This window comes from Calypte anna, chromosome Z (assembly GCF_003957555.1).
Source record: "Calypte anna isolate BGI_N300 chromosome Z, bCalAnn1_v1.p, whole genome shotgun sequence".
NCBI lineage: Eukaryota > Metazoa > Chordata > Aves > Apodiformes > Trochilidae > Calypte > Calypte anna.
In genome coordinates, this window is record NC_044274.1 from 52,845,140 (window position 1) to 52,859,897 (window position 14,758).

The window sequence follows — 14,758 nt, forward strand, 5'->3', positions numbered from 1 at the left end:
TGTGCAAAGACAGGAGCAGGGTTAATGGGTGCAAGATGGACCATGGGAGGTTCTGCATAAATATAAGAAAAAGCTTTTTCACTGTGAGGGTGACAGAACACTGCAACAGGCTGCCCAGGTTGTGGAGTCTCCTTGTCTGGAGACATTCAAGACCCATGTGGATGTACTCCTGTGTGACCTACACTAGGGGGTCTTGCCTCGACAAGCAGGGGGGCTGAACTTGATGATCTCTTGAGGTCTCTTTCAACCCCTAACATTCTGTGATTCTGAGGGGAAAAGGAGGGGAGAGGGCAACATGACTGGCAGGTAGTTAAGGAGAATTTGGCAATAAGGTAGAGAAATTAAATTCTTGTCTGGACTAAACCAAAAGCAGAAAGCATTAATCATTTAGAACTCTTACTTGGCAAAAACCCACCAGGTAACCAGCCAAACCAAGAATGTGGTGTTTAATCATGATTCCAGACCAACTGTGGCAAATGCTCAAAGGGCCTAGCAATAAGGTCATAAAGGGATTTCAGCTCAGTGGCAACAAACCTGAAGATAATCAGCCTCAGTTCTCAATCACGTAACACTGCTGATACACTGAGTTTTGCCTGAGCTCTAGCTCCCTGGAGAGCAATGATTATTTTGGCACAGCACTTCAGACCAAATGTGCACAAATGTCAGCCTGTTTAGACTGGATTAAGGCAATTTTAAGCATAATTGGGGTGCCAATCACCATCTGGAGTCACACTCACATCCTTCCCTACACGGCACAATCCCTTCCTATCACCAGGGTCAGCATAACTTGCAGAGCAGTATTGAAAATAGGGATGACTTTCTTCTCCAGCAGGTAATTTTTTTTTTTTTTCTCAGAAGCACTGGCAATTCTGGATCGTGAAAGTCGTATATGCTGCTGGCAGGGTCCCTCACTGCAATGGGTCCCACAGCTGACATCCCAGTGGGCTGTTTCAACCCTGTTGCAGTTGGAGCCCATTCTGTTCTTACTCTTGACAGGTAGTAGTAACTTTTCTCATCACAGTCAAATAGTAGAACTAGTACACCAAGAATTTAATTTTTGAAACTGCTATTGCTGCACAGCAATGGTAGTGTCTTTTCTCACACAGAAGCATTTAAAACATGCTTGCAAAAAAACCTAGTTCCATTCATAAAAAAGTACAGAGATAATCACTAGCAAATATGTGAAGCCACATGGGTGAGGTCTCTAAAGGAAAGAGATTCACAGCTAAATCTCTGATGTTTATGTACAGTGAGAGAGAAAAAAAAAAACAAAAAAACCCCCAAACACAACACTAACAAAAAGAACACTCTTCAAGCAACAGACACATCAAAAAGCCCTCCAGATGCAAAATAAGTGAAACTGCAGCCTGCTGTGCACCCTCCCCCACTCTGCACTCTTTACAAGTATAGAGGACAGAGAGAGAAACACAGAGGCTTGGTTTGCATGAACATGAAAGCAACCTTAATTATGCATATTCTCTCCTCAGCTAATCCAGTCATACTAGTGTAAATTGCCGGGCAAGCAGCTACTAGGACTGGCCTGAAAGCAGCTCCACCATAAAAAGAGCAGCTTCTGTTTGTTCTTCCACTCAGGCCCCTGCTACAACTGTCCTTCCATCCAAAATAGATCAAACATGGCAAGCAAAATATTTTCAGAGCTTAAGAATACATGCCATAAGTCTCCCAAAAATTACATATAAAAATGTTTACAAACCTGACGTTTTGAAATGAAAGCTTAAAGTACTTTTTTAATATATTTTGCTTTTATTTGTAATTTCCGCATACCTCCTGAGCTTTTCATTATTCATAGTAAGCAGTATGTTGGAGCCCAATCAATTCACTGTACAATGCTGATACATCCATCCTTCCTTTTCAACATTTATTCCCCTTTCAAAAATTCTTAAAGGATCCCTTGCTGCAGCTGGTTTCAGATTAAGTGTGATCGCAGGTTTCCACTCAAGACGTCTGACCAGGCTGTAGGGCAGCAGCTGCACCCTCCTGCTCAGAGCTGGACTTTCATCTCAGCTCAAGGCTGGTCTCAGTGTACCTGCATGCATGTTACTCAGCTGTCTAGTTGTGGCCAAACAGCTTGAGAGCTGCTACCTTATTTAGAGAAAACCTGTCCTAAAAAAATCATTCATTTCGAGAAAAAGGAGGAACTATTGCAGACATAATTTTGTTTAGTTCTGCAGAAAGATATCCCAGAGTTTTTTAAACCTGCTATTTGTCACGAGTTGGTCTTCTTGCACTCTCAAGAGTGTCAGAAATGCGAAAGTCTTTGTAATTTGATTTTCCTTGTATATGACTACTACAGAAGCCTGGCTTTCTGTCTCAGAGACAAAAATTACATAAGCTTGGAAGAAACCTACCCTTCTCAAAGAGTAAAATTATTATTGTTACACTTTTAACACTTTCATATAGCCATCCATAGTCTATTGTCTCCAGATCATTTACACAGAAAAGTTCCCTTCCTAGAAAAACTTCTGCTTTCGTTAATGAAATTACTAATCAAAAAGTCTCTCAAAATATTTGCAAAATTCTGTGAACAAACTTCACTGTATTTCCTGTTTTTTCTCTGCAGTGACTTTGTTTGACAGGTATGCACTTATAGCTTAGTAACCAGATTTATTTCTCCATCTTCATTTTACTAAGTCCTTTTCTGCAATTCTACACCCTGAAAATGTCAAAGTTTCCTTCCCCCCTTGTTTTCCCTTTAATGATGGTCAGTTGCAGAGTTATAACATGTAATTATGCCGAGGTCTTCTTTCTGAAGTTTATAAAATGAAAAATGGAAGTTGAATCTTTATTTGGAGGACTGTTAGGAGTCCTAAAAATATATATATATATATATATATATATAATAAATATACATAACATTTGTATAAAATGTTATTTATATAAAATATATAACATTTGTATAGCACATGTAATGATTAATGCAAAAATGTCAGTCAAGCTACAGATGTGACAAGTTAAGCAGTGTTTTCACTTGAAAAAAATACAGAAAACAGAAAAACAAACCAGGAAATACTTCCATGGGGAGATTTTAAGGCTTTTCTAATGAGTTTTTTAAAAATATGTACTCTCATTAGCAATGATAACTATTTCAATATAGTTAGATTTACACTAAAATACAGTATTGGCAATGTATTTGGTGCTCATGAAAGTGTCTGATTAACTACATACACTTATATAGTAATATAATATCACAATTAAGACGAAAGGCTTTTCAGCAGAATAGAAATGCTCATGTGTAAACAAGAGCAGCCTTAAGTTGTTAACTGCTTTTTTGTAGCTTTGAAACCATTACAAGTCTGAGTCAAGTTCATACTTTGAAAATGTTTGTTTTGAGACTACTCCTGAAATTAAGAATTTTAAGTTTTTAGGCTAAAACCCAATACCAATTCTATGAAGTTCAGACAGTAATGAATCCTATGTTATACTCCACAGTACCCTCCTGATCTGGTTAAATAGATAATGCCTCCTCATCACTTTCTCCAACAACAACTTGTCTGCTAAATTGTCAGAGCTGATGCAGGCAGAGAAAACAAGACAATAGCTTAGTGAGGGCTTCATGTGTTTTGGATTTTTATTCCTTTTATACACATGTATATAGTATAGGATATTCCAGCAAGCCTGCTAGAGTCTTTCAGGTATTTTTCCTCAACTGATTTAGAAGAACTTCAATACTTAGAGTAAAGCATCTCTAGGCCTGCTCTTTTTGTGTTCCTTATCAATACAGGAGAGGGGGAATGTGAGTAGTCTGTTCCCTGGAAAAAAACAAAAAGTTATAGCCAATAATGCTGTTTCTTGAAGACATGCCTGACAGACTAATTTACACAAAACTAAACATGCCATAACAGGGTAAAATGTGGAACACTAAGAAGGTTGTGGGCATCAGTTTTGATCGTAATGCTGTTCTACACAATTACCAAGATCCAGGTTGTTTTTCAACTTTCTCTAATTCATGGTAGGAATGTTGTTGAGTTTGCAGAGTAAACTGAAACTACAGTGTAACATAAACATGCAAAGCAGCTTTGCTGCCTCCACCTCCCCATCCCCACAGAACACCCACCACCCTGGGCTGCAAATTCAGTGTTGTCTGTCCAGTCACTTTTCGTTGATGACTGCCACTCAAAGCACATCCCTTTACATAAATCAAGGTATGCTCTGCCTTTACATGCAAATCTACATCTAAACCCCCCATATTTACTTATGCAATGTCTTTTCCATCTTACTGAGTCTAGGAAGATGTTTGTAATAAGCTCTTTTCAGAATTTCATACATACATATATATATATATTTATACTCAAATTTCACATTCAAGACCTTAACTGCACCTTTCTCTTTGTATTGTCTTACATAGGTAATTTTATTCTGCAGAGACAGATCCTGTTCAGTATCTTTAATAAAACAGACACTATATTTCAGAAAAAATACTATAAACACTTGAATTGGTAAGTTTAAATAGAGTAACTGCCTTAAGACAAATTTATGACCTCCAAGTGATGATACATTACAGTAAATCTACAGACTCAAGAGTCATTAGCAGACCTATTATCTTTAATTTCACTGTCATGAATGTTATAAAATTGTTGCGGCTGTCTGCCCACCTCTATCCTCTCCACCACAAGCTGTGAAATAGTAAATTTAAAATGAGTTATTTCTGTATCCTTTACTTACTTCTCCCTTTGGAAAATAAAACCTAGATCTGTTTTCCTACTGACTATGAATAATTCTCAATTCCTTGAAAGATCATATTCCTAAAAATAACAGATGGGCAACACAGCACTACACACTTGCCTGAATTCCATTCACCAGCTCCCCAACTTCTGGCACACTTTGTACTACAGTTGGTTTGCCAAATCAACACATGATTGTAAAACACTGAAGAAAACATATTTGATCTAAATTTGCACCTGTTCATGAAATTCTTCAAAATTATTTAAAGTGTTTTTGTAGGTAGATATGTCTGGAAACATACATGTTTGTTTTCCTGGTTTTTCTTAGTGTATTTTTCTGTGATGATTCCTTGCAATGCGGACTGACAAACTGACATGTACAAATTTGCTGTAACATCACCGTGAAAGAGAACCACCCCTTAATAGTATCTATGAGACTACTGAAGATGCCTTTATTTCCAAAACACCATGCTTCTTTTGGTCTTTCTAGCTATTTCTTAATCTTACAATTTAATTCTCCAAAGGCCTGAACACTACAGAATTTAAAAATTTAACCTTTTTCTTTCACCATATGCAGGCAGAGAAAAATAGCCCATCTCCCTGTTTCAAACTATGCTAACTCCACAGGTGCATGTGATTTCAAGCCCATTTCCCAGGCTTCCAGGAAACCCTGATTTGCCTGGCAGTCACCCCATGATATTCTTCTGCAGTTCAAATCCCTTGATTCTAGTAACCTACAAACCCATCCCTTCTGTCCATTTATATACTCCCTGTCCATTTATATACTCCATCATATACTGTAGATGAATGCTTTCCCTTCCTTCAAACAAGGGAAAAAATATTTCTTTGACAGTCTTTCACACTGTCCTAGATATAAGGCTGGCATGCCAGAGCCACAAGGAAATTATTGTCCCCTACAGGTTAGTAGACCCTAAAAGATACAGATTTAGGGGTAAACAGTGGTGGTGTGGTTTGGTCCTGTTTCTGTTTTGTTTTGGTTTTTTGAGTGTCCTTTTTTTTCCCCTGTACAACTATAAATAATTGACATAGCCATAGAGGATTTGATTTCAAATTTTAAAATTTTCCTTTAGCTTAAAAAATAAAACACTCATTTTTCTACTTCAGCATACTCATATTCTGCACACTGCAACTTTTCTTTAGGATGCAACCCAGTAGGACTGGTAGAAAAGGGTATCCCTTTATCCTTTCTAACTGCTCCAAGCTTGCTGCACATATAGCAACAGACTGATGTTTTAGTTTACCTCTATGCCATTGACTTTTCAGAAAATTAAATACTTCTCTTCAGTCAATACATTTGATAATACCTATGCCACACACAGCTCAGTTGCATATTCTATTTCACATATGCTGATAACTTGAAAACTGAAGTCTAACTAACTACACTTCTAAAATACAACCTTTAAAACTAAATTCATATTTGATCTAAAGGTATCTGCACTCCAAGATTCAGATCCACCCACATCAGAATAAATTGTGATGTTTCAATACTGTAAAAAAAAAAAAAAGCAGGAATTATCACAGGAATCTGAAAAACACCCTCTATTTTAGAATTTGGCATCTCTCATTATCCTGCACCAAGACTGGTGATTAATTTCTGGTATTTTTTTTATATATATATATCAATGGAAATCAGTCCCTTTACTTGTAACAAAGTTCACTGCTTCCACACAGTATTCTTTCAATATCTAACAATGAAAAAGGAAGAATCAGTGATTATTATCAGTTTTGCTAGTCTTGGAAAAGCCCTCCCTATTTGGCTCTATTATAGACACACATCAGAACCATTGTGGACAGTGGGAAACTGAGCAGTAAATTCTTACCAAGAGAAAAACAGACACAATGGAAGAGAATAAGTTTGCAGTTGTCAGGAAAAAAATGTTCAATGGTTGCAACCATGGATCAGAAAACAGAAAGGGAAAGGCATGTGTAACAACACATCGAAGCTTCAAATAATACCAAATAATACAGAATAAACAGCACTATTTCTTACCTCACACAACAGGGATGCTAATTTGTTTTTTTTATTTTATTTTACACAGCTTTCAGGAACAGTGGGAGACAAGATGTCCCAAGTAGGCATGTGACCTCAGGAGTATTTTTGTTATATAGTACTAGGTAGAGAAGCTATCCAAACTGTGATAAGATTGAGAACAGGCACATGATAGTTTAAATAAGCTTATGTCCTGTCATTTCTCTGGAAGGTGTTAAAAAAAAACCAAAACAACCACAGAACACAGAGCTTTGCAGTTTACTCAGATAGCATACTGTTCATATTGCCTCTTTAAATGCTTTATATGCCTCAGAGAAACAAGTGCTCTTTCAGGAGCTTTCTGAAGGCTTAGCTAAAGGTTACGCCATTTTGGATGGACAAGCAGCCCTCTGGCTGGTAAGTGACCAGCTGCCTATTGATGTACATAAGCCAAGGAATTTGCCAGCGCTAGAACTCAAATGCCCTTTTGCTGTTTTTAAGTCTTCTGCACTGAGAACTTGTGTTGGAAACACTTAATCCTTTCAACAGTTCAGTCTAGGACAAAAAGATGATTCTTTCTCTGCTGTATGTCACTATGAGAGTTTAAGGCCAGTGTTCTTTGAGAAAGAACTATTAATCCACTTGTACCAGGAACAGAGCTGTGACAATCAGGTCAATTTATCACACTGAATGCTGTGTTCATCAGGCAGAAATAACAAAGTTTAAGTACAGACTTGGCCTCGATGAACAATCCAGAGGAATGCCAGCACCTCAAGAACTGGAATGCTTTCTTAATAAAGCCAAACTTATTAACTTTGAGGAGTCATAATTAGCTTGCTGTCTGAATGAAAAAAATTAATGTAATATGATAAAACCTTTGGCATATTTATGTAACTCCTATTTTCAAATATGGTTTTCCTTTGCACGCATCTTCCAGTTTGATAAAGCATCACCATTAACAAAACTCCATGTATAGAATACTTGGCTGAAAATGCTTTTTTAATTTGTAAAAGGCTGACTCACACAGAATGACAGATTTCTAACAATTCAGACAAGTAAACCAGTGTCCATGAATACTTTTCCCCATGCAAGAGAGGCTAACATCCCCAGAACATGACAGCAAAACAGCCAAGATCTACTACAATTTTTTGACTTTTCTTTAAAATAAACTAAAAACAATTTTCATATGAAACAAAATTTAATAGAATCCATCAATATTACACAAATTCTTGTTGAAACTTCATTAAAGTGAAACATCAGGAAAGACACTAAAAGTAATAAATTTGTGATTGTAGCAACAATTTGCTACATCAGTTTGCAAGTAATGAATCTGAAAGTACAAACCAATCAAGTTAGAAGGTAACAGTAAATATCACAACTACACCATAAAAGAGCATTTTTTATGTTAAGTACCAATTTAAAGAAGTAACTTAAAATTTACTGGCTGTGTAGTTTATAGAAATTAAACTTTTATTAGTTTCTTTGTATAGCCAATGGTGATTTGCTTCTCAGTTGCCCCCGTATAGTAAGTAAAGGGACTTACCATTTTTGCTGACATCCAGTTCCCTGAGATTAATGAGATTTGCAATGGATGCTGGCAATGTGGTTAGATCATTGTCTGGCAAGCTCAGCTTGTGCAGAGACTGACAGTTAAAAAGTTGCTATTGAAACAAAGAAAAAAGTGAATGTGACTTTCTCTTAGTTTCCTCTTTATAGCTTTTGTTTGTAATCCTTTTAAACTTCTGACCTCACAGCTTGAAGGCCAGAATATTCAGAGTCTTTACAAAAACTGTATTTAACTAGTTTCTAATAAAAATTGTCTACATTTACAATGGTTATGTAAGTAAAATACTGCAGTCACAAGGAAGCAGCTATGCTTAATACTTCTTACAAATTCCTTCCAGTATCACATATTGTGATGTGAATATGGCCCTCCAAACATTTCAAAATATTTTCCACAATAGACAGGCCACGTGATACCTCAGAGGTAACTACAGCTTTTGCAAAAAAAAAATTTTGAAAACTTGTAGAGGCTATTTTTTTAAAAGTCAAATACTTCTGGAACATAGGGTTTGAGTAGGTATTGATATCCTATAAAGTTCAAATTTTATTTTATTGTATTTTACAGTATTTTGTCTCTTCCATACTTCCTCGCTCAATTATACAGCAATTCAACGAACTCATGTTGAAAATGAATGAAGTTTGATCTAAGAATACAGAAACTGTATCATTTCTACTGTATATATGCATTGTTATTTGTATCAAATATTAGCTTAGAGATAGATATCTTCTGATATGAAAGGTATTTTCAGATTCTTATCCAGAAGCTTTACAAATGGACAAAACAGGTCAAGCAATATCAGTGAAATAGGATAAACATACTCAAATTATATATAGGAAGTTTACAGACAGTACAAAATAAGTATGCATAAGAAATTGGTTAACAAGATTAATCTAGACAATGTATGATGAATATTCCTTTGCTGACAGCTTTGAGTAAGATAATTTGTAAATACCTGGACTTAATGTTATTTTTGCTTGAAATGCTGAAAAGTACATACACCCAGGAAGTGTTCCATGATTAAAAAAAAAAAAAAAATTATCCCAATCAACATTATAGCAATGGGCTTAGTTCAACCAGTATTTACTGGGTGTCTCTCAGTATGAGGCCATTGCTCACAGACTGTTGAGCAAGGCCCATTCATATGATATCTGCATATACCAGCCCAGAACAAAAGCAGACATATATTAGCAAGATGTTAAAGGACTTAGCTTAAAATTCCCTACTGAGCTTTCCAATTCCTCAGAAAAATCCATCTGTTAGAACTAGCTGACATAATTAAGGCTTTGAAAAGTTGCAAGTTATTTACGATAGTCTACAGGATGGAGACCTTCAGTGAGGTCATGTGTTTTGGAGAAATTCTTTTATTTCAGTACTCCAAGCAAGAATATGTACTTAAGACTCACCCTGAAAAATGAGCTTTACTCTGTAATAATTGGAATTTCCCCAGTTAGGCAGGTGAAAGCAAACATAGCACAAGGAATAGCAAGTTCACTAAAGGAAAATGAGAGGAATAGAATTTTGTGTTGTGTTGACTTTGAATATTTCCATATTCAGTGATTAAACAGACCATCTTTACTGTTAATTAAAGTCTGTTTTACTCTAGATTTCCAATTTCTTCTGAACAGCCAAGTGACAAAGAAAACTAAAACTGCTACAGTTTGAGTTTTTCGGCTCAAATGCACACCATGGCACTCTGGACAAACTGGGTATCTTTTTGGTTGTGATTTAGCACACAAGATGAACACTTCTCAAATGCTCAATGACGTTCAAAACTGAGACTATACACCAGTGCTTTGGGTAAAGCTAAGTGCTTTTCTACCATCACCTCCTTCTTCCACTTCATTTTGCCTATGCTGTCTCCCCTTGGCCAGTTAATTAAGGAGCTACATTGTAAGAACCAATGAGGTCCGTAAGTGCTGCACACAATGACAGCCCATTTCAGAGATCCAGTTAACAAGACAGCCCCTAAGTAGTTGTCTTGTGACATACAAAGGGCACAAATCAGGCATAAGGACATGCTACCATGGGTAGAGAGGCACCACAGTTCTGATGTCTTAAAAGGCTACAGAAAGCTGGAGACAGCCTAGTAACTACCCCACCCTTTGGCCGAGATGGCTTAATTAGAAGCTTTTTTTCTGAGTTAAAAGACTGAATAAAAGCTTGGGTTGGAGAAAAGGCATATCCACCTTGAAACTCTGGCTCCAAATCGGCTGTGATAGTTTCAAACATTACAGGCCTTCCCTTACAGGTCTTCAGTGGATAGATTTATGAATACAATTTCAGTAAAACAATTAAACAAAACACTTATTATGTCTTCATTACTCTGTTTCTTATACAGTATTTTAATATATGTGTAGGTGTGATTTATCTTGAAAATTGAAAGGGTATTAAAAAAAAAAAAAGACCAAAATTTCTTAAAAGCTGGAAAAGATGCCTAGCTTGCCAAAAATAAATCTATAAGGATGAATTAATATAATGTACAAATTAACACGAAGCAAGTGTAAGCTATTACCACTTCCTGAAGTTAAATGATGAAAAGCAAAAGGGAACAACAAAACATAAATGTTTAAGCAGTCTTTCAAATTACATGGATAACTTAATCTTAGACTAGAAAAAGGCAATTGGTACACTGCCCAATTGTAAGTTACTTATGTATCGAAATTGGATTTCATATAGAAACTAATGAAATCAAATGACATGTAACAAAAATCAAAGGTAAAACAGACTAACCACTTTTTCTGCCCTAAAACACCAACATGCATCTATTTGCTAGAGCAGCCTTCCCTGTTTTATATTATTAAAAAGAACTTTTTAGAAAACTACGAGTCAGGAAGAAGATGTTTGCTTAGTTCTTATGATTTTGGGAACAGCAATTTAATCCAAGAAGAGTTCAGAAAATTTCTTATTATTCTGCCAAGAAAGGAATTTTATTTCAGTTTTTAAGCAATTTTATTCTTTTCCAACAAACATTGAGAAACAGGAATGAAGTTCTGAAATAATCAGAAAAAAACTCAAAGTCTTTAAAAGCAAGATAACAAAAATTTATGTAACTAACTCCAGAGGGAAAAAAAAAGCTACTTGGGAAGATACTAGAATAAAGCAGTCAAAGTTCTAAACTTCAACAAAATGTCTAGTTTTAACTTATCCATTAATAGCTCTGTTTAAGTTACAAATACAGATTTTCATTCATGGCTTTCTCAGGAGCATTTTAGGTTGGATTTTCAAAAGCACTTAGCTGGCTAAGCTTTATTGGAATCTGAGGCTTCTAATAACTGTCAAGCTGCTATCCTGAAATTGTTTTAGTTTCTTATTTGTTTCACTTCACTTCAAAAAACACACAAACAAACAAAAAACAAAACAGCCACAAAAATTCCACAAAAAGCAAACCAGCAAACCTGAAGTTGTTATAACAAACTACAAAAATATGAAATAGTTCCATGGTGAAGATTTGCATAAAATTCTGACAAGCCTATTTTAAATATTAAGTCTTCCATTTAACTACTATGTTTTTCATTTCACCAAGACAGGGCCTTGCAATGGAAGCAAGTCTATATTGCAATGATCACTTTATACTACCTGCAAGTCTCACTGGCAAAAGTCTCCATTCTTTCATTTAGTATACTGCTAATTAAGCATGCAGCTGGTCTTGAAATTGCAGAACAATTACTAATTTCCATAATGAAGATGTAATCAGTGTCATTCCAGCTCTCTAGTTTTTGAACATAAGTGAACTGAGATACTTCAGAAAGTCTTTTCAGTCACATACCTAAGAAGAAAGCGGGACTTCAAGTGAATAGATGCTTTGGTTTGTAGCTGTCTTTTGTGGGCACAGAGATCTAACAGCACATTTATCTTGCTTCTTCTAAACTTTGTGTGCTCAAATAATGACTCAATTTGTTGAATATAGTTAATAAGTTTGAGTAGACACTGCCACAAAATACACTAGCCAGCTTTTTCTTCAATGTGCCTCTCTTGGGCTTGATCATTTGTTTAAGCAGTTTCATATCAATTAATGTAGGAAGTTAAGCAGGAATGAATAAGCATTCCTTCTATCAGGACTGCTTCTTCTGGAACCAACATTTACTTTAAATATTTGTCAAACTGCAGCCTAAATGCTTTAGTGGGAAGCTAGACACTATGGGCTTCTACAATGCTCATGAAGTAACAGAGTTAATAATTTAACTAAAACAACTCTCCATACCTTTGGAAGCTCTTCAATCTGATTAGCATCCAAATAGAGTTCTTCCAAGGTCTTTTCAAAAGTAAAAATCTCCTTAGGCACCTGTTCCAGGCTGCAGTGAGAATAATCAAGTGTAGTGACTGTTTCCTCTTCTCCACGAAGACAGCGGCATGGCACCAGCCGAACAAACAAATTCCGTTTTGTTGTCATTTTCAGGCACTGTAAAATAGAAATTTTTCAATTTAGAAATCAAGACAACTTCAGAAATACTCATGACCTCTTTTTGCAATACCATTCTGTCTGGAAAACTTGAACACATTTGCAGTGTACATCGAAGTAAGGAAATTTTGTCTTCATATGGAAATGTATCTTTCTTCATTTAAACTCAAACACTGCTACAACAGTCCCCTCTACTACCAAGAGGCACCCTCTACCATGTCACCTACAATATTCCTACTCAGCAGGAGACAGCAAACCTGAACAGTGAATGTTGACTACATGATTGCTGACAGCATACATCTGCCACCTTCTGCACAAGTTTAGGTGCTAATTAACACCTAATTTCAAGCTAATTAACAACAATTTTTCACAAAACTGAACAAAGCTGAAACAATCATCTTCAAAATGCCACCTCAAGTTTTGAGTTTGTTTGTAATCAGATGACAGACTCAACACTTTTTCAGGAAGGATGAATATGTGAAGGCAGACAACACAATCATGTCTGCTCCATCTCCTCCATGAACTGATCTAAAAATGCATAATTTTCCAAAACAGCACCAAGTATCTATTTACTTAGCCTGTTGACACTTCATATTAAAATAGACACTTTTTTAATCTCGGGGGTTTTTTTGTTTTTTTTTTTATCTGCAGAAATTATACCTCAACTACTGGATTACTGACAGGAAATTTTCTTATTCAAGTCCCAGAAAAGTCTTTGAGACATATTCAGCAAACTGCACTTCAAATTTCAGTCAGCATGTTAGTAATATGGGAAGAAAATAAGATATCATGGCCACCGGGCTATATGAAGATACAGGTTGCAAGAACTCCCCTACTAATACAAGAAAAAAAACCCCTCATGCACTTGGATTCTTCTCTACAAACAGCTGGTTTGCCAAGTACTTCATAGTGTGTTTAAATGAAACATATCACAACAGGTCAAGGGACTGCTGCACTGCAGTGTTTTCACTACACAGTAAAATAACTTGTCACTCAGCTTTGATACAGTCAGATTTTACATCCACCTATTAAAAAGATGGAAGAAAACTGTGTTTGAGAATGGGTCATATGAAGAGTTCCTTTTTTAATGATGCTTCAATGTTGCTAGGATTTAATTACATTATCTAGCAGAAAGTTTAACATATCCCATAAAACTCCAGCCACGCTATATAAATTGTGATTTACAAATAAAAATATGTAACGATACTGTAATGCAAAGAGCTCAGAGACTGCAAATTCCATGCTGGGGATTTCTACAGAATAAGAAAGTCAGCAAAAGAGACAGCCTCTTGCTCCTTCCATAAGAACAGGCTCCAGCATGGTATCCTCCATCTGCTCACGGCCAGATGCTAAAGATGCTACAGAAGCTGATGTGCTCCCTGGGTCCATGTGCTACTCATGACTTCTCCAAGCCTCAGAGGCTGCAAGCGGAGACACAAGAGGAAATCACATGGCCAACATTTACAAACAAAAAAGTCTTTAACAGAAGGAAATACTATTTCAGAGATCTGCAGAGCTGTGGAAAAAAATTCACACCACTTCAGAAAGAAACTCTAATAGTAGTCTCTCCATAAAGGCATTTAAGCAGAAGAATATGTGCCTTGGAAAGAACGGGAAGCAAGAGGTTGTACTTGAGAGCAGACCGCCACAAGCCTAGCAGGGGAAGACACACTGCAGCCATCAGTAAGTTGACTTCATCCAGTGTTTTCACACTACGTGTGAATTGTTTTGGTTTACATTATACAAAAAGTTCACTATCTGGTTTATATAAGTAATGAAGTAAGACAGTCTTTAAATCAGATGGCTCAAAAAAAGCATACATTACACTTTTTGGTCCCTCTTTTCCAGTGGCTGTTCTCTTCACACCTGGTTTTATATGTTCAGTTTATCAAAAGTTTCTGCAGCAATAAAATTTGTAAGGCTTAACAATGAAAGACACAACTAGCATTCCCGACTTATCATTTCATTTTGTAAGAGAGATCTTGAGCTTTTAGAGAGGTTGAGAAGGAACAGGTTTTAGAAGATCACATGCATCCACAGCACTGGAAATACAGATCAGTAAATTAATGCTTGTATTACATTACAGCGTTGGGGTTGTACCTCCAGCCAGTTATCATATTAGT

At 36.2% G+C, this 14,758-nt stretch overlaps 1 protein-coding gene across 13 annotated transcripts in view; it reads right to left on the reverse strand.

Moving 5' to 3' along the window:
* ERBIN (erbb2 interacting protein) overlaps positions 1-14,758 on the reverse strand; it is a 117,010-nt gene that overhangs the window by 58,130 nt on the left and 44,122 nt on the right. For all 13 annotated transcript variants that reach the window (XM_030467997.1, XM_030467998.1, XM_030468001.1 and 10 more), the window contains 2 exons: positions 12,438-12,635; positions 8,216-8,333 (listed from right to left, as the gene is read on the reverse strand). In XM_030467997.1, the coding sequence (XP_030323857.1) occupies positions 8,216-8,333; positions 12,438-12,626 (307 nt within the window). In that variant the 5' untranslated portion in view covers positions 12,627-12,635. The remainder of the gene's footprint in view (positions 1-8,215; positions 8,334-12,437; positions 12,636-14,758) is intronic.